Below are 21147 nucleotides of genomic sequence, written 5' to 3' on the forward strand. Positions count from 1 at the left end.
CAGAGAGGTTTTGTTAGAGGCAAATATTATTTTAACCAAACAAAATTTCATTTCAAATAATAAACAGATGATTTTCTGAAACTGTAAGTAGAGAAGCAGGAACATTCACTCATCAAGATTCCGATCTACCCACTGACTCCCATCATGAAAATGAAGGTGCATTTCCATAGAAATGAATTTCCCTAAAACGTTGAATTGAAAACACTGAAAAGTACAGTTCCCAAACACTCGCTAGAATGAAATGCGACTAGAGAGATTACTCTTCACTGTTTGCATGCTCCTCATCCAACTGGAACGTCACACTTAATATTCAACTAAGTTAAGCAGGGCTCTTTTTTTAAAAAAAAAAAAGTATTTATTTTTTGCTTATGAGAGAGAGAAAGCCATGGGTCATGCATCTGCTGGTTCACTCTCCAAATGTCTGTGACAGCTAGGGGTAGATCAGGCTAAAACCAGGAGCCTGGAACTCAATCCAGTTCTCCCACATGAGTTGCAGGGATCCAAGCACTTGAGTCATCACTTGCTGCCTTCCAGGGTGTGGGAGAGAAACTCAGGCACTCCGATATGGGATGTGGGTGTGCCAAACAGCATCTTGACTGCTATACCAAACACCCACCCCATAGAGCTCCTTTAAGGTTGTCTTGAATATATGTGCTAGTGGAGGATAAAAATCTTACCCACGACACACACATGCATGCATGCACACATTCACTGTCACCCACACAAATTCATACAAAATAATGACCAGTGTTGATGATGCGAACACAACACATTTTTTGTATTTGTTAGTAACAGGTAAAACGTCACAGAGGTGCAGGTCGAAGACGCAGCTGCCTCTACTCCAAACCACCCCTCTGACTCGGGACTTCTCTGGGGTCAGCAGCTGTGGGGAGCAACTGGGAGCAACTCGGACTAGACTAAGTTACTGGAATTAAGACTTATTCTATGCATCTGCTCTCCCACAATATGGCGCTGAGAAGGGAAAACAGCTTCTACACAGCTGCCTCCAGTTCAACCAATAAACTGTGGGACCTGCTCCTGATTGGAGGAGAGCAGCGTACTCGGCGTGTGGGTAGCAGAGTTGGGATTGGCGGAAGAGGACTATAAAGGAGGAGAGAGACAACATGCACCAGGAACATCTAAGGGGAACACCTGTGCAGCCCCCGAGAGAGCCGGCCGGCGGTGTGCCGCTCCCCCGCGGAAGTGGGGAAAGTGGCAGGGGGAACCGCCCTTCCACGGAGGTGGAAGGGACGGTAGCCAACCCGGGAAGAACCAGCAGCAAACCCGGGAAGGGCCGAGCAGACGAAAGAACAACGCAGGGTCCTGTGTCGTTCCTCCATGAAGAAGGGGAGCGACAAGCAGCCACCTGACTAATGGCCCAGAGCCGCCGGCTTGGCCGACGACCATGGGTGGCCAACCAGCGGCGAAGCGGCCCAAGGAGGACGAGCCTCAGATGCTGCATGGAGCCAACACCTGTAAGCAGTTCAACGTGCACATGGGGTTCGGCTTCCTGTCCACAACCGCCCAGGCCAGGGTCCCACTCGACCCCCCAGTAAAGGTCTTTGTGCACCACAGTAAAGGGCACATGGAGGGCTTCCAGGTCCCCAAGGAGGGTAAAGCAGAGGAATCTTTCTGCATCACTGGGTCTGGGATGCATCACTGGGATGTTCTGTCCTGGGTGTGCAAGGTGGCCAAGAGAGAAGAACGTGCAGAAACGCAGACTTGCAGGGGACAAGTGCTAAACCTGTGGGGGCCTAGACCACTGTGCCAAGGAGTGCAAGCTGTGTGTGCCCAAGAAGGGCCACTTCTGCCAGCACATCAACCATTTGGTGGCCTCGGGGCCCCCGAAGGCCCAGCAGGCCCCCAGCTCCCAGGGAAAGGCAGCCTACCACTGAGAGGGTGAAGAGGGCCACAGCCCTGCCCTGCTCCCTGAGGCCCAGAATTGAGCCACAGTGGCCATGGGGTGTTCTTTCACTATCAGTAAATTTCAAGGGGTACATACCAGCTGCAGAGTAGAGAAAGTGGGGCTATGGTGGGTTGGAGACAGCTGGCTCTACCACGTATCTCGGGCTGGGGTTCCCAGCATCACCCTTCCCCTGTTCATGCTGGGAGGAAGGAGTGAGGCAAAGGTATTACAACCAAACTCTATCCAGATACAAGCGAGGACTTGGGCAGGTCTTCACCCTGTAACGCACATGCTTCATCCGAGGCCTCCCATTCAGAATCTCCAGCTTTAGAAAGAAGCCTGGATGGGGAAGTGTTTTCCTTTCAAGGAAGGATATGGAATACTACTTCCCTGGCCAGGGTGAAAAGACTGGCTGTGGGACCAGATTACTGGGCCCAACCTGCAAGCCACTGCACTCTGGGGGAGAATCTCTCTTGTTTCTTCATAACCCAATCCTGGGACAGGGTGCTGGAAATTGTCCATAGCAATGGGTTGGGACAACAACAGGCAAAAAAGGGGGCTGGGGACACAGCCACAGACCCCATTCTGGGCCAATGTGATCTTAGCTATTTGCTCCCTTGCATGACTGCACCTTGGGGCCCACTTTCTCCAGGATGCCAACTGCACTGTGTGTGAATGACGTATCTTGTGCATTTTAACTTGTTTTTCTTAATATAAATAATCTGGTTTTATATTTTTGTGTATTTTAATCTAAGGTCCTCATTCCTGTATGCGTTCTCAGGTATGCAAGCAATCTCAGGGATACGTTGGCAGCAGCTCGAGGCCTGCACAGCAGGAAGAGTTTTTGCTGTTTCTGTCACCGTGGAGAGCAATTGTCTGGAGTGCACAGCCTATTGAACTACCCCATTCTGCCAATTAGAGCTGGTTTTTCTTGCCACAGAATCCTCTTGAAACCCCCTCTATCTGGAACATGTTTCATGGGAGATGAGGTTTTAATTGGGTTGCCCCATGACTTGACCTCCTCTCACTGGAAGACTCAAAATTAGTCTGAACAGGAAAAGGTGGTGCAGGCAAGTTCACAGAGGCTGAGTGGGGGAAAGGCCCAGAGAGGAAGCCACGGCCAGGGTTGCCTGATTCGAGCACATGGGTTTCTGCTTCACATAACACATCTATCCTTCACCAGGTAAGGACGAACCCATTACTCACAACAGGGTGTGTGTGCACACACACGTGTGAACAAATGTGAGCTGGTAAGGCTAAGTTTGAAGACCAAAACCCCTGTGCCCGTTCTGTGCCGTCCAGGGACAGAAACGTGAAGCAAGGACTAAAAATCTTGAACCTTTCCAAATTCTTGGCTTCCAGGGAGACAGACAAGCTAGGGCCTCGTGGTGCCAGGATCCAGGGTCCTGCCTTGGGACAGTAGTGAGCACTAGTGTCGTGGTGACTAGCGGAGAAAAAGGGGTTCTGTTTACATGCCGAGAGATCACTGCAAGCCTCCCTCACTGTGTTGGAATGGGACAAATGCAGTAGAGCACACTGGGTAGTGAGAGACTGGTCCTGGGTTCCTGTCTTCCCCAGATGCTGCCCCCTTTCAGTTACTGTACTTGTCTGGGCTTTGTAGGGCTTCACTGAGTCTCTGAGCTGGTGACTGCTAGGTGGCCGGGTCTGTGTAAATATAATGTGTTGGTCTTTCTCCACATTTGGGATTTTATTATTATTGGGTTCATTTGGGATTTTATGATTATTAACAAACTTCTTTTTGTATTGAGAGAAAACAGCTGAAGCATCTTCAACAGAAGGTTCCAGGCAGGCAAAAGGATTGGAAACATAAATTTGGGGGGACCCTCTTCTTGGAGTGGGGATCTAAAATCATCTTTTCTTTTGTGTTCCCTTTCTCCTATCCTATTTTGAATCTTCTATTCTTAAAACTCCTCCCTACCCTCTTCTCCATTCCCCCATCCACAAAAGGAAATACATACACCCACACATAAACATTTAATTCTTGGGTGTCTCCACAACTCTAAAGGATTCATGCAAAAATCCTAAAGAAAATAGGAAACTTCTACCCCTTGTTCCCAACCTCTGGAGTCAAGACCATTTCTTGGTATGACTCACACCAAAAGTTAAGACACTGATGTATTTGGATGGGTCAAACATACTTAATTTGTATCTGAAAGAAGAGAAGCTACTGGGGACCTTCTGTGTAGAAAGTGGGGTTTGGAGACCAAGAAGGAGGCTTTGAATGTATAGCCAAGTCACTCAGGAACTTTCACACAAATGCAAGAAACTTATGTCAAAATGGCCAAGACTGTTTGATAGGAGACAGATGAATGTAACTCCATGTTCACTGCTAGAAACCAAAGCTTTGTGTGAAATCTTGAATTGATGGGGAGGGAGGGAGGAAAGGTAAGAAAGCTTGTTCCTGTTCTTTCAAGGATCCCTGCCCCTCGTCCCTGAACGGCAGGAGACTTAAGTCCCCTTGGGCTTTGTTGAACCCCATCACTGGGGGGTGTTTATTTGAAGGTTGATTTTGCTGTACTGGGTACTTCCTTTCCCATTTTCTAATCGCTTTGTAACACAAATACTGACTCCTCCCACCCCTTCTCATTTTTCTGGAAAAATAAAGTGAATAAATCAAGATCTAGTGGTATGGGGGAAAAGAAAACAGCACAGAAATGTTTTTAATAACGAAGACCCACACACTGCAATCACACATACCTCATCATCTTTCAACAAAAACACTGATAAGACTGTTCTTTTTTACTTTATGTGTATTATTTATAGATACGTAAGTCATACAATTTTGTTCCCTCCATCATACATCAGAGGCATCTTACATTCTCAGGATGACAGCATGTGATGGGATAGCATGTGAATTTTTCCCTTTTCCCCACTGGATGGATATTCATGTCAGGGATGCACTTCCTGAACTGGCACTGCCCTCTCTACAGCAGAGTTGTTATGAACTAGGGGCCTCTGAAGGTGAGGGAGAAACAGCTTTGTTTATTTTAAATCAGCTGAAACCACTGTCTGCTTTGATAAGCAACTTCTTTCATCATGTAAATGAGGAGTAATATTCTCATGTTAATAGTGGCATGTATGTGTCCTCAGTAATGTTACAGGGCTTCCGATATGTCTTAATTATCCACTGATTTTACCCTCTATTTTCTTTACTGCTGCCTTGAATAATCTTGATCTCCTGTCTTGGAAGAAACCTTTCCTTTGTTTCCTTCAGCAGGGTCAACACTATCACACACCTTTTTATTAGCCATGTTTTGTCAAGATCACTTGCCAGAACACAATAAATGAAGACTCATGGGCCCCTGGGGTAAACATCGTATCTACAGGACACACTCTACTCAGAATGGCTGGCTGATAAGACTTTGCATGTGGTGCACCAAGGTCCACTGGCCCAGGGCTCAGGACACTGACCAATACAGTGGGATCATGGGGGACACGAATTTGTCATGAAAGTATCGTTAGCCAGTTTAATACACATATACCAATAGCTTTGAAGGAAAATATGTCACTGATGATAAAATACAATAAATCAGTGTCACATGAGAGGCATAAAAAAAACCACACATATACAAGTTTTTGAAACAAACCAGCTCAAAAACTATTGTGACATCATATTTTATTTAAAACACTGAAGTATTTTCCTATGTATTACCACATTTTTGTCTGCACAATATCCATTCATAGCATACTGCCAGAAACTAGTAAACTGTAACACAAAGAATCAGAGTCACTTGTTCGAGACCATTAGGTAATAGTGCAGGCTTCTGCCTCCCAGTCTTCAGAGGACAGTTTCAGGAAAAACAACGTTGGAATGAAAAACTCATACTCAAAGATATTTCAAAGCAATGTGATCATTCAAACCACCACAAAATGAGCGGAAATATAAGAACCTGAAAGCTTGACTGTATTAATGCGCTCTCTGAAAAGAGGCAACTTGAAATGCCTCTGTGTTTACTCATCCAAAAAACTACTGCAAGCCTGAACGCCTGTTTCCAAATTACCAAAACGAGAAACGGCCACATACTTCAAGAAGCTGCACTAAGGTAAACAGGAGCATCTTCTCTAAGCTGCCAGATTTTCCTTTTCCTTCAAACTGCGATAAGAGCACACAGTGTCTGAAATAGCAGGAGCACCTTTTATAAAAAATGAATGGACCAAAACCCACGGAAGGAGTACGAGAAATCACAGCTTACCTCCTTTTCCATAAAGTCAAACTCTGCTGCACAGGTGTACAATAAAGTATCAAAATCCTTATAACTGAAGAATTTTGATGTTAGTAAGTTGCCAATGTGAGCCTAGCAAGAAATAGAGAGGAACCATTACATTGAGTCGAATATTATAATACTTTTTAATTTAAATACTATCTAAAAATAGTTTTTTTTTTTTTTTTTTTTTTTTTTTTTTTTTTTTTTTTTTTGACAGGCAGAGTGGACAGTGAGAGAGAGAGACAGAGAGAAAGGTCTTCCTTTTGCTGTTGGTTTACCCTCCAATGGCCGCCGCGGCCGGCGCGCTGCGGCCGGCGCACCATGCTGATCTGAAGCCAGGAGCCAGGTGCCTCTCCTGGTCTCCCATGCGGGTGCAGGGCCCAAGCACTTGGGCCATCCTCCACTGCCTTCCCGGGCCACGGCAGAGAGCTGGCCTGGAAGAGGGGCAACCGGGACAGAATCTGGCACCCCGACCAGGGCTAGAACCCGGTGTGCCAGCACCGCAAGGTGGAGGATTAGCCTATTGAGTCACGGCATCGGCCTAAAAATAGTTTTTATAACATTATAAAATCCACTGTTCCCATATTGGACTTGCTTTTGTTAAACAAAGTGCTGTACCTTCCAACCTCACAATTCCTCCTCCTTTTGCTCTCAAGTGATTCTGATAGCTCCAACACTCCAGCATCCTTTCTCATCCACATACCAAAGGCTTCCACCCTGAGCTTTACCCGGCTCACAGTGCTAACCTTGGTAAAACAGGCTACCCAGCATCTACCCACAGAAGCCTACCAGGATATATGGGCTTGGGAACACACTTCTGTCCCACAGGGACAAGGAGTCAACGGGTAAAGAGAAGGGAATATTAATTCTGAATTAGGGCCGGCGCCGAGGCTCACTAGGCTAATCCTCCGCCTAGCGGCGCCAGCACACCGGGTTCTAGTCCCGGTTGGGGCACCGGATTCTGTCCCGGTTGCCCCTCTTCCAGGCCAGTTCTCTGCTGTGGCCAGGGAGTGCAGTGGAGGATGGCCCAGGTGCTTGGGCCCTGCACCCCATGGGAGACCAGGAAAAGCACCTGGCTCCTGGCTCCTGCCATCGGATCAGCGCGGTGCGCTGGCCACAGCGCGCCGGCCACGGCAGCCATTGGAGGGTGAACCAACGGCAAAGGAAGACCTTTCTCTCTGTCTCTCTCTCTCACTGTCCACTCTGCCTGTCAAAAAAAAAAAAAAAAAAAAAAAAAAATTCTGAATTAGGGAAAGGGGACTGAAAAAATGACTTCAATAAAGTGGAAGTGGGCAGGCCTTGGCATACAAGGCACCCTCTGACTTATAACCAATTCATGGTAATTCTTCATGTTAGCAAGTGCCCTCATTTATATCACCAGATTTCCTTCCCACAAAAAGCACCACGATGAAGGTAGATATTTTTTTACTTTATAAAAGAGGAAACAAGGGACTAAAGACTTAAAACATTTTGCAACTGTCATGTTCGTTACTATCTTAAAAAGACCAAAGAAAGACAGGAAATTATACCTAAGACCATAACTAAAATTCTATATGACATCCACATGAAGTACAAGCGTCAGGGTGGGAGGAGGAACCAACAAACAGTGGGAATGTGATGAGGCATTCCAAAATGCTTTGTCCTCTTGGGTGAAAAAACGCATGCTGACAACTTTGTGAAATCAAAAGGAGAAATACGGAGCATCTTAAAGTAGCACAGGAAAACAGACCGCAAATAAAAAGGAAGAATAAAAGCCTAGTATAATAATCGCCACAAATGTAAAGAGCCTAAATTCATTAATTAAACAACAGGATCTCAAAGTGGATTTAAGGGAGGAAAACCCAGTATCACGTTGTCAACAGACACAATTAAAATAGAAATATGCAGGAAAGTTGAAAATAGAACAGATCAAGACAAACCAGATAAATATGAATCAAAGAAACCCAGGTGAGCAACTGTCTCAAAATTGAAATTCAAGCAAAAAATATATGGAAAAAGAATACTGCTACATGCTGATAAACAAGAAAGCAAGAATATATATCAAACATATTTGCAGATAACAATACAAAGTATATAAAAGAACTGCCAATGAAATTGAATAAAGAAATAGGTAAGTTGACAGTGTTCACTGGAAATGTTAAATATTGTTCTCTAGAACACAAAAAGAAAACACAAATTAACATAAGACTTGAATAATATAATTAATAAGCTTACAACCAGGGGATATAATCTGCCTAAAGAGAGAATACACATTTTTCTTAAACACAGTAAAATATTTTTTTAAAATGTTAACATAGCATGTCAACAAATTTCAAAAATTGATACTTGCAGTAAGACTACAGAATAACTAGGAATGGCTTCAAAATCCTTTCAGTTAGAAACATAAAATTTAACAGTATTTAGATTAAATAGAAAAATCACACAATAGTCAACTTGTAAGACAGATAAAAAATAACTACAACTTATGGGAAATTTTAGTTTTAAAAACATTTACCAGAACATAAGATAGTGAAAACAAAGAATTAAACATTTTCCCTCAGGCATGATCTCACTCATCTGTGAAACCTCAGAAAACTGTTTTCAGAGACATAAAGAATAAAATAGTAGTTACTAGGGCCTTGGGAGAGGGGGAGGACGAGAGAGAGTTTGGCCAAAGGATATACAATTATATTACAGGACAGATAAATCCAAGAGACTGATTGTATACCAAGGTTACTACCATTAATGATAAATTATCATACTCTTGAAAAAGGTAAAAGGAGTACATTCACTACAAAAATGATAGCTACATGTGGTAATTCAATTGTTAACTAGATTTAACCATCCATAATGTATGTATACTTCAACACAAGTACATGATAAATATATACAATATCTTTCAAATTAGAAAATAAAAAATGAAAAATAAAATAAGGAACATAGAAAATCATTCCCTACACTTGCACTCATGTGAACATTTCAATAAAAAGAGTTTTAGCTGAGTCCAATAATAATTATAGTTAATTAATTATATTTGGAGAGACATACTGAGAGAGCTCCCACTCACTGGCCCACTTCCCAAATGCCTGTAAAGGCCAAGGTGGCAAAGTTAGGAGCCAGGAACTGAATTCAGGTCTAACACGTGGGTGGCAGGAATACAACTGCTTGAGCCATTGCCACTGCTTCCCTAGAGTCTGCATTAGCAGGAAGCTGGAACTGGGAGCCCGGGTTGAGAATCAAACTCCAGTACTCCAATGTGGGGCACAGGTATCCTAAACAGGGGCTTTACCACTAGGCTAAACACCCAACCACAGCAAGTTTTTAAAAACCATGCTCTATTTGATGACAATGGGCAGATTTCCCCTAAACACATAAACTACCACAGCTCATTCCAAATGAGTTAATTTCCTAAAGAAACTGAATTATAGTTAAAACAAACAAACAAACAAAGCTACTCACAAAGAAACTGAGTCTTGAGGACATGGAAACATTTAAGGGAGATATAATACCAATTCTACAAAAATTCTCTCCAAAACCAGGAGACAGAAGAGGCACTTCCCAATAATTTTTTCTATCTGCTATTGAGAATGAGATGTTACAATCTCTAATTCCTAAAATATCCATTTTGCTTTTCACAAGTTTTGCTTCATGTATTTTGGAAACTCTGCTTTAGGTGCATGAAAGAGCCACATTTGTAACTGTTAAGTCTTCCTGAGAAATTGACCCTTTTATCATCATGCAGCGCTCCTCCTTGTCTCCAGCAGTATTGTCTGTCTTGCCTGACAGTCAGTTTTGTCTGACATTGAAATAACTACCCCAGCTCTTATGGTTACTGTTTGCATGGGATGTCTCTTTCCTTTTTTTTTTTTTTTTTTTTTTTTTGACAGGCAGAGTGGACAGTGAGAGAGAGAGAGAGACAGAGAGAAAGGTCTTCCTTTGCCTTTGGTTCACCCTCCGATGGCCACTGCAGCTGGTGCGCTGCTGGTACTTATCCTGGTCTCCCATGGGGTGCAGGGCCCAAGGACCTGGGCCATTCTCCACTGCACTCTCTGGCCACAGCAGAGAGCTGGCCTGGAAGAGGGGCAACCGGGACAGAATCCGGTGCCCCAACTGGGACTAGAACCCGGTGTGCCGGCGCCGCAAGGCGGAGGATTAACCTAGTGAGCCGCGGCGCTGGCCTCTTTCCTTACTTTTACTTCCAAAGTAGTCATCAGACTTTAGTCAAGGAGAATACTGACAGGAAAGCAGGGATAAACGAAGAGATACTCACCTAGCTCCTGAAGGACACAGAAACTGCATTTCACCTTGCTCGCCCTGGCATCCCCGCTTACTCAATCACCAATCAGTTCCCATCTTCACCACCGACTCCGGGTGCCTTCCCGGATCTCCTGTGTCAATCTACAGCACTCTTACATACTTTTTATCCTGGTCTTCACTGCACCCCAGTATTTTTGCCATAAACTGTTCCTATCTCCCCACAGACCGTGTCTTTCTGTTTTCTGTCTCTAAGGTGTATTTCACATAGCAGGCACAATGCAGGTACATAGTTAATGAGTAAATGAATTTTCAACTACAGTTTTATAGTCTTCAAAATCTTTCCACAGGTTACAGAAACTCATTTAATAGCCCAGGTTTTTCTTAAACCAATTTTAAAGCAAAAATCCCCTTACTCGTATAAAAACCTATATAAACAATATGTAAGAGATTCAAGCTAAGCTGTCTTGGGTACAAAGAGGGGCTAGAGTGGGTAAGGGAGTGGATAATCTCCTAGAAGAGTTAATAGAAGTCCAAACGTCACAGAATCCAGCTTCAAAACCACAGCTATAACCTAGTAGAGGAGGAGGAAAGATCACCAGTGAAGGCAAACTACAGGAAAAGAAGGTGGTTCGCTCCTTCTGTACTGGGTCTTGTGTTGCTCTCTTTTTTAACTAAATTTCTGATAGCCTCCTGACTTAAATTGTGCTAATTCAAACACCAAAATAAAATAAGCAAAGCAATTACACGTAGGAAGAATACATAGAGAATTCTTCTCACTTTCTCTCCTACCCAAACACCTCTCTAAATAAGACTGACTTCAATTAAATTGTTTATAAAGGCTCATAAATAAACCTTTGAATTATCCAGAAAATATGGGGAACAAAATAGTAAGACTTTCACAAGATCTCTAGTTAAGGCTCTGAAGATTGTGCTTTCATCTGTTACAAAAGCAGATGTTCAAGTCAGAAAAAGAAAAATGGGGACGGCACTGGGGTACTGCAGGTTAAAGCTCTGCCTGCAACCAGCAAATCCCATAGGGGCACTGGCTCAAGTCCCCGCTGCTTCCCTTCTGACCCAGCTCCCTGTCAATGGCCTGAGAAAAGCAGCGGAAGATGGCCCAAGTGTTTGGACCCCTGCATCAACATGAGAGACCAGGATGAAGCTCTGGCTCCAGGCTTCAGCCTGGCCCAGTGCTGGCCTTGTGGCCATCTAGGGAGTGAACCAGCAGATGGAAGATAGCTCATTCTGTCTCTCCCTATCTGTAACTCTGACATTCAAATAAATAAATCTTCTTAAAAAAGAGGAAAAATGGATGCACGAACATTAAAATTTGGACTTTAATCCCTCTAGTTTTCGCCGGCGCCGCGGCTCAGTAGGCTAATCCTCCGCCTTGCGGCGCCGGCACACTGGGTTCTAGTCCCAGTCGGGGCACTGGATTCTGTCCCAGTTGCCCCTCTTCCAGGCCAACTCTCTGCTGTGGCCAGGGAGTGCAGTGGAGGATGGCCCAAGTCCTTGGGCCCTGCACCTGCATGGGAGACCAGGAGAAGCACCTGGCTCCTGCCATCGGATCAGCGTGGTGCGCTGGCCGCGGCGGCCATTGGAGGGTGAACCAACGGCAAAGGAAGACCTTTCTCTCTGTCTCTCTCTCTCTCTCTCACTGTCCACTCTGCCTGTCAAAAAAAAAAAAAGAAAAAGAAAAAGAAAAAGAAATCCCTCTAGTTTTCTAGTTTTAAACTTGTAAAAACTTTGTGATATAGAAGGATTAATATAACAGGATAATTTGTCAAGAAATTAATTTTGGAGAAAAGTAACTATGAATATTATCAACTTGCTTTCTACTATACGCAGATAAAATAGTAAGTGAACAGACTTCATCCTAGAATTTGGTTAAGTAGTGGTACTTTAATAATTCAAATAATTCATTCTTAGCCTGCTAAATTACTTCAAGTCTGTCAAGTTTAAGTAAAAATGCACTTACATCATCTGCAATACCAAAGATTTTAGATGTCAAAAACTTGAGAATTATAGTTCCAAATAACCAAAAACATCCTTGGATAACCTACAAAAGAAAAAGAAAACTAAATATGATACTTGAAATTCCATAGCCTAGGAAGAAACAGTAATGCTTTAATCATATACATATGAAATGTAAAATAAGTCTCTCTCCTAGAGAAAATGCATTCTAATTTAAAATAACATTTCTCCAAAATCAAGGCTATCACCAAAAAATAAAACATACATATATTAGTAAAGGCCTATTATAAAAGTTTAAATATTTTATAAGATTTATACAGGAATAAGAGATAAATTCCCCTTCTACAAATGTTTCTTACACATGAACTGCAACTCAGGGAAAAACATGGGTAATAAACTGGATTCTTTATCTACCACAGATTAATTTTAACAGTCTTCATGAAAAGGGCGATTTGGCACATCAAAATTGAGCCCTAGTATGTTTTAAAACTGTTAGATTCCTTGCATTATATAGATCATTTCCTTAAAAGTAAAACATAAAACCAATGATAAGTTTTAGACAAGGAAAAACACATGCATTAAAATAGATTGATTCTTACCCATAAACTAAGTTCAGAAACACTTATTTTCAGAAAATGTGGCTTCATTGCCAGCATACCCTGCAAAGAGAAAATAACATTTAATACTTGTAAATTCAACTACCGAAAGGTTATCTATATAATATTCTCTTAAATTCCTCACACTGTTGATTTTTCACCAGTATCTCCACATGCTCCTTTCTGTAGTAAGTAACTTCAAAAAACAAGTTTTATTTTATCCAAGGTAAGTCGGGTCAGTTAGTAACTTCACAAGGTTAAAAAGAGAATTACCATTTGTGAATTCCTATTATTGATTTTTGTACTGCTTATTTACCAAAGAACCAAGAGATACATATCAATTTCTGAATTTAGAAAGCAGTTATATAGGCATCACACTTTCCTTAAGCTAAAACTACTGAAACTTAGGATAAACTACAGATAAAATTTTAATGAATCAATTAAATATTCCTTCATATAGTTTTATCTTTCCAGGTACATGGATTCCCATGTACTTGGATTTTATTCCTATTCAGTATTCATTTCAACAGCTTCTCTGTGCACATGTAGCAAGAGTTATGTACTTTATCATTGGTAATACTACTACTTGCCAATGCATGCATGTAAAATATAGAATTGAGCACACAGTCACATTTCCTATTTAGAGAGTTCATTGATTTTAAGAACTAAAGTGATTAATCCCAAAGCAACTCAGTTAATGACTTCTATTGTCTAAAACACAGTATTGCCACATTTCTGTGACTAAGTATGCTCAAGTCACAGAGCCCAAAAAGCTGGTGGCTAAAATTAGGGATAGGTATATTTTAGGAAATGGGTTATTTAATAAATATTATTTGTAAAATGAAACAAAGAAACAGGAAGTTCCAAATTTGTTATTGGTTCTAGATAGCAAAATGACAAAAATAATCTGAGTAACTGAAGTGATTATTCAAGAAGCAGACATTGCAATTCATACAGGGCAAAAAAAATTCTTTTGTCTTCAAGAAACTGCAGTACAGCACATGTTCTTTAAATATAAGGAATAACTTAGGTTTGCAAAACACTAATAATGAAATCCATGAAAAAAAAGGCATAGCCATCCCTAGAAGTCTAAATTTCAGAAGACTTTTGCATTTAGAATAGAACTAAAAAAAGCATAGAAACTTTTTGAAATGAAACCTGCGACCAAAACTTAGGTGATAGAAAAACTGAGGAAAGAAAAAGAAAGGACAGACTGGGATCTGAAGTGAGGTGCTATGCTTTCTTGTATCAACATTTCTGTGCATGTGTTTCCCCAGTTTGGAAGTGAGCAACTGAACATTCTGTCACATGTAGATGCAGTCAGTAAGACACATGAGACAGTTCATATAGAAACTTCTCACAGATCCCAAGCCAATGATAAAGAAATTGATAGCATTAGCTTCCAAAGCAGCCACATGCTTAAGGAACACTTACCCAAATAACTACTAAAGAGGAAGCATAATAAGATGTTAATAACATTGAGTTCCCAAACATCAAAACAAAACAAAGTGCAAGAGAAATCTGGAAAAACACAAGAAAAAATACAATTAATGTACATAAAAGGAAAAAAATTATATTTGCTGTGTAAATCACACATGCCCACGAGAAGCAGTTTAAACTGTTCGAAGGGGAACACACACTGAAGGTGGCCCGCTCTCCATCCCCCACCTCACACCCCTGGAAATGACCACCACTAAAGTCAACTCCTGTGCATCTTTCCAAATGCCAACATGTATGAATTCCTTCTCCCTTTTTAGTTTAAGCCACAAATAAGAGTGTCTCGTAGCCTATGTTAGTTCTTGCTTTTACTCTGAAGATGCTTCTGAGAGCTTTCTGTATCAACCTAAACCAATCTGATTCATTCTGTGAAAGCACCGAAGAAAGTACCCTACTCCATACCGGCGACATAATCTGCTTGACTGATCCTCTGAGTCTGCTCAAAACAGAAATATTTTCATTCTGTTTTTTGTTTCATTTTTCATACTAGAAACACTGTCATGATAAATATCCTTATGTGTACATCTTATGTCTATGTCAATACATTTTGGATAAATTACTAGAAGTGGAATTAATGGGCCAAGGATATACCCATTTTCAAATTTGAAAAAACAAAAATGACAAATTGCTCTACAAAAAAGATTGAACTCTTTTCTCTCCCACCTATCAGGTAGGAGAGTTTTTGTCAATGCACTCTATGACTCACATTGTGTACCATTATTTAAAATATTCACCTATCTAATAGGACAAATGTGTTGCCTCACTGTTTCTTTTAATAGTGGATGGCACATAGCATCATTTCTTCTACTTGGTATTTGTGTAAATTGCTTATTCCTACAGTTTGCTTTTCTACTGAGATTTGATTATTTTCTTTAAGAATTAATATATTTCAGAATACAGCTCCTTATTAAGCATAAATAATTGTAAATAATCATCACAGTTCATTTTTTAACCTTTTATTATTTTTATTATGGTTATTAAATTATTTATGTTAGTAAAATTTATCATTCATTTCCTTTAAGGCTCCAGGATTTGTCTCTATAGTAAAGTTTTTAAAAATAAGTAATCTATATTTCTTTCAAGAAGTTTTATTTTTGATACATATATACCAATTTCTATAAGAATTTTAGAATTAGCTTAAGTTTCAAAAAGTAGAATCTTTATTAAAAATAACTATTCAATAATGTACATTACATGTATATCTGTCTAATATTGCATCAATACTATATTCAAAAGCAATACATGCTGCTTCTATTTCTTTGACATACATTAGTGAAATACGTTTCCCTCATACAGAACCTGCATGCTTAAGTTTATTCTAAAGTATATGATTTCTGTTGATTTTGTATCAGTAATCTTAGATCTCAGGAGTCAGAAATAGATGTTGACTTTTATTAACTGACTATTGCATCAAAGGAAATGATCATGCTGTTAAAAAAGCTTTTAATGTGATATTAACAGAATGCATAGTGTATTCCTGTAATGCCTTTGCTTGTCATGGTGTTTTACCTCTCACAGACTTACTAAATGGGTAAATAACCAAATTCCAAAAAACTGATGACAATACTTCTGTCCACAAATGCTAAGAACTAAGGGTAACTAAAGTTTTTGTAAAAATCAGGAGAATATCATCACTTGGAATAAATGTATTCATGACCAAGAATCAGCCAAATCAGTGCTAAGAGTTTTCAAGAGAAAATGTAAAACAGTATTAAGAAAGTAGGTACTAAATGTTTCAGGAATTATTTGGGGTTGAAATTAGTAAAAAGCACACTAACTTGCTAAAAAGACTCCTGAAACAGCTAAGAATGCTCTCACTGCTGGTCACAATAAAAAAGATTTTAATATCTCAATCTCAATAATGGATAAAAGAAAAGGAGACAAGTTAAGTACAGAAATAGATGACCTAAGCAATATAGTAGACAACCAGAACTAACAGAACCTTTAGCCAACAAAAGCAGAAAACGGAGTTTTTCGCAAATGCACATGGGACAAGGTCTAGGAAAGAAAACATGCCACCTAAAAATTAAGTCTCTGCAGGCTTAAAAAAAGGATCCCATATAAAAAGCATCTTCTGTGACGACAATAGGAGGAGGCTAGAAATCTATAACAGAAAGGTAATTGGAAAATTCAAAAACTTGTGAAAATAAAACAAAATGTCCTTAAACAACCAAGGGACAACAAAGAAATCACAAAAGAAAATTATTATAAAGCATTTAGAAGGAAATGGAAATGAAAACTCAACATATCAATAATTGATACGAAGGAAAACAATGCTAAAGGACAAATATATAGTCATAAATGGTACATTACAAATCAAAATAAAACTTATCAACATAACTTTATGCCTTAAAGAACTAATCAAGCCGGCGCCGCGGCTCAGTAGGCTAATCCTCCGCCTTGCAGCGCCGGCACCCCGGGTTCTAGTCCCGGTCGGGGCGCCGGATTCTGTCCCGGTTGCCCCTCTTCCAGGCCAGCTCTCTGCTGTGGCCAGGGAGTGCAGTGGAGGATGGCCCAAGTGCTTGGGCCCTGCACCCCATGGGAGACCAGGAGAAGTACCTGGCTCCTGCCATCGGATCAGCACGGTGCGCTGGCCACAGCGTGCCAGCCGCGGCGGCCATTGGAGGGTGAACCAATGGCAAAGGAAGACCTTTTTCTCTGTCTCTCTCATGGTCCACTCTGCCTGTCAAAAAAAAAAAAAAAAAAAAAAGGACTAATCAAAAAGAGAAAAGGAAGGGAGGGAGGGGGTGACAGAAGAAATTAAACCAAAGACAGAATAAGGGAGAAAAAGACAAAAATTAGAGCAGATATAAACAAAATAGAGAACAAAACACAACAAAGAAAAATCAACAAAACTAAAAGTTGGTTTTCAAAAAGATCAACAAACCAGATTGACAACAAAACTTCAAATTAACAAAAAGAAAAATGAAAAAGAGAGAACTACTGGTTTTATAAAAATAGAAGAATTACAAAGAAGTACTATAAAAAACTGCATACCAACAAGTTAGAGAACTTAGATGGTCAAAGTCCTAGAAACAAAAAAAACTACCAAAACTAGTAATAGAAACTCTAAATACATCTGTAACTAATAAGGACACTGATTCAGTAATCCAAAAAATCCCCAGATGGCATCATTGGGGGAACTCTGCCAAACATTTAAATAATTAACATCAATACTCCTCAAACTTATCCAAAAAATTCTATGAGGTTATCATTACTCTGACAGCAAAGTCAGATAAAGACACTACAAGAAAGGAAAACTACACACCACTCCTATCATGAACAGTTATATGAAAATACTAATAAATCAAATTCAGCAGCATATTGAAAGGATTATATATTATAATCAAGTGAAATTTATTCCTGGAATGCAAGGATGGTTGAACATAAGAACATCAATCCAAGTAATATCTACCTTAAAAGAATAAAAAGGGAAAAATGAGCATCTCAATTGATGCAGAAAAGCATATGATAAAATTTAACATTCCATGGCAAAAACATTCAACAAGTTAGAAGTAGAAGGATTCTGCATAAACATAACAAAATCCATATATGAAAAACCCATAGCAGACATTAAACTCAATGGTGAAAGACTGAAATCACCTTTTCTAGGTAATAAAGCAAGGATGCCAGGTTATGGCACTTTTACTCAACAGACTACTGGAAGTCTTGCTAGACAAATTAGAGAAAAGTCTTGCTAGACAAATTAGAGAAAAAAACCAGCATCCAAACTGAAGAAGAGAAGTAAAAGGATTTCTGCTCTAAGACGATATTTTAAATGGAGAAAACCCTAAAGCGCACACATGTGTAGGTGGGCGCACATACATACATACAATTACAATCAACAAATACAACAAAAAATTCACAGTGGCAAAATACAAAATGAACACATAAAAATCAGTTGAATTTCTGTATACAACCAATCAACCTGAAGAGGAAAACAAACAAGTAATTTCTTTCAACATAGTATCAAAGATTAAAATGCTTAGAAATGAACTTAACCAAGGAGGCATAAGACTTATACATACAATGAAAACTGAAAAACACTGCTGAAAGATATTAAAGAAAATATAAGTGTAAAGATAACTCCATATTCCGTGTTTTAAAGTACTTAATAATATTAAAACAATGCTACCCAAAGATTTCACACTATAATTCATATGGAAACTCAAGGGACATTGAACAGCCAAAACAGTCTTGAAAAAGAACACAGTTAAAGGATTCATGCTTCCTGACTTTCAAACGTAGCATAAAGCTACAGTAATCAACAGTGTGGTACCCACGTAAGACAGAAATATATACAACTGCAATGGAATAGAAAACCAGACACAAATCCTTGGATATATAGATAAACACTTCATGTCAAAGGTGCCAAGATCTTTCCATGGAGAAGAGATAATCTTTTCAACAATTGGTGCTGACAGAACTGGAAACCGCCAGAGACGGACTACTACCAAATACCATACATAAAAATTAACCTAAAATAGATTTAAAAAAACCTCAATCTAAGAGTTAAAAGTATAAAACTCTTCAAAGAAAACACAGGGGGAAAAGCTTCACATCATGATATTTTGCAATGTTTTTGTTGATATGACATAAAAAGCACAGACAACGAAAGAATATATAGACAAACTGGACTTCATGAAAACTGAAAACATCTGTGTATCAAAGGACAATATCAACAGAGTGAGAAGGCAGCTCACAGAATGGGGAAAAAAGGTTTCCAAGTCATATATTTGATAAAGAATTCAAATCCAGAATATCTAATGAATTCCTAAAATAACAAAAATAACCTGATTTTGAACGTGCAAAGGACCTGAAAAGACATTTCTCCAAAGATGACATATAAATGATGAAGAAGCACATGAAAAGATGCTCAACATAACTAATCATCAAGGAAATACAAATCAAAACCACAAAAAGTGTCCAGCATGTAAAGAGTTTAACAGCTGCCACTTGGTCCAAACAGTAATAACAAGCTGAACAAACTGAGCAGTCCACAACTCCTCTTGGTCCAACAGAGAACTGAGGCCAGGGCAAACTGCTGCCTCAGAAGCAAGACAGCCCGGGCATACAGAGAATCATGACCTGCTAGGACAGAAAAGCAGGAGTCGGAAAACCTGAGTGAGCTGTATGGCAAAATGACAGAGGCTCATGGCGGACAACTCTGAGAGTTAAAAACTCCAGGAACTTAATCCACAGAACAGTTCTTACATTTTTGTTTTACCTCTAAAAGCTCTACTAAGTCCCCACAATGAGTATCAGAGAAAAATCCTCTCGTGCTTCCACCAGAGGTAGGAGGAAAGGAGTCACTCCTTTTAAGATCTATTTATTTGAAAGTCCGAGTTAGAGAGAGAGAGGGAAAGGGAGAGGTCTTTCATTAACTGGTTCACTCCCAAGAGGCCACAATGGCCAGGGAAGAGCCAGGTGGAAGCTAGTAGCCAGGAACTTTTCAGGTCTCCCACATGGGTGGTAAGGGCCCAAGTACTTCAGCCACCTTCTGCTGGCTTTCCCAGGTGCAGTAGCAGGGAGCTGATCAGAAATGGAGCAGTCAGGACACGAATCAGCAACTATATGGGACGCCAGTATAACAGGAGGCAGCTTTACCTGCCTCACCACAATGCCAGCCCCCTTTCTTTTTTTTAATTTACATAAAGAGAACAGATCTCATATGAAGCCAGCATTACCCAATTATCAAAAACAAAGACAATAAAAAAAAAACAGACCAATGTCTTTCATGAACACAGACGCAATAAACTTTAAGAAAATATTAGCAAATAAAATCAAACAATGCACAAAAAGAATTATATACCAGGCCAACTGAGATTTACCACAGGTATAAGGCTGGTTCAACATTTGAAAACCACTTACTGTACCTCATTTTTTAAAACAGATTTATTTATTTATTTGAAAGTCAGAGTTACACAGAGAGGAAAGGCAGATAGGGAGAGAGGTCTCCTATCCGATGGTTCGCCCCCCAATTGGCTGCAACGGCCGGAACTGTGCCGGTCTGAAGCCAGGAGCCAGAAGTTTCCTCCAGGTCTCTCACAAGGGTGCAGGGGCCCAAGGACTTGGGCCATCTTCTACTGCTTTCCCAGGCCATAGCAGAGAGCTGGATGGGAAGTGGAGCAGCCAGGACTTGAACGAGTGCCCATATGGGATCCCAGTAGAGGCCTAACCCACTGTACCACAGCACCAGACCCTCAGCAATTCAGGTGCTTCTCCTGGTCTCCCATGGGGTGCAGGACCCAAGCACTTGGGCCATCCTCCACTGCCCTCCCAGGCCACAGCAGAGAGCTGGACTGGAAGAGGGGCAGCCAGGACTAGAACCGGCGCCCACATGGGATGTCGCCGCTGCAGGCCAGGGCGTTAACCTGCTGAGCCACAGGACCAGCCCCATATTGTACCTCATTAACAGACTAAAGAAGAAAGCTCACATATCTTATGAAGACATGCAGAAAAATTTGTCAAAATCCAATAATCAGTCATAATAACAACTCTCAACAAACTAGGAATAGAAGGAAACTTCCTCAACTAGTAAAGAATGCTTATTTTAAAAAAAAACACAGCTAACATCATACTTAATGATGAGAAACTTGCAGCTTTCCCTATGAGATCAGGAACAAGGTAAGAAAGTTCCCTTCATTTATACTCTTTATGCCATCAAATCAAAAGTTACAGCTAATACAGTATGAAAAAGAAAATAAAAGGT

The 21147-nt window shown here is 40.5% G+C and overlaps 1 protein-coding gene and 1 long non-coding RNA gene across 4 annotated transcripts in view; one reads left to right on the plus strand and one right to left on the minus strand.

Annotated features, from left to right (window-relative positions):
- LOC149121780 (uncharacterized) lies at positions 1-4586 on the plus strand. The gene is made up of 2 exons (XR_016222617.1): positions 1-1475; positions 2688-4586. It is a non-coding gene; the product is annotated as an uncharacterized LOC149121780 (long non-coding RNA).
- DPY19L1 (dpy-19 like C-mannosyltransferase 1) overlaps positions 1-21147 on the minus strand; it is a 107602-nt gene that overhangs the window by 18362 nt on the left and 68093 nt on the right. Inside the window, exons 11-15 of one of the 3 annotated variants that reach the window (XM_089315506.1) lie at positions 14373-14459; positions 12942-13001; positions 12347-12427; positions 6121-6222; positions 5599-6020 (exon numbers count right to left, since the gene is read on the minus strand). In XM_089315506.1, coding sequence (XP_089171632.1) covers positions 5925-6020; positions 6121-6222; positions 12347-12427; positions 12942-13001; positions 14373-14459 — 426 coding nt within the window. In that variant the 3' untranslated portion in view covers positions 5599-5924. Of the gene's footprint in view, positions 1-5598; positions 6043-6120; positions 6223-12346; positions 12428-12941; positions 13002-14372; positions 14460-21147 lie in introns of those variants that run through there. The other 2 variants (XM_089315507.1, XM_051852895.3) reach the window with 2 other exon arrangements.

Source organism: Oryctolagus cuniculus, chromosome 16 (genome assembly GCF_051225735.1).
Source record: "Oryctolagus cuniculus isolate XC-2025 breed Fujian yellow rabbit chromosome 16, ASM5122573v1, whole genome shotgun sequence".
NCBI classification, from domain to species: Eukaryota; Metazoa; Chordata; class Mammalia; order Lagomorpha; family Leporidae; genus Oryctolagus; species Oryctolagus cuniculus.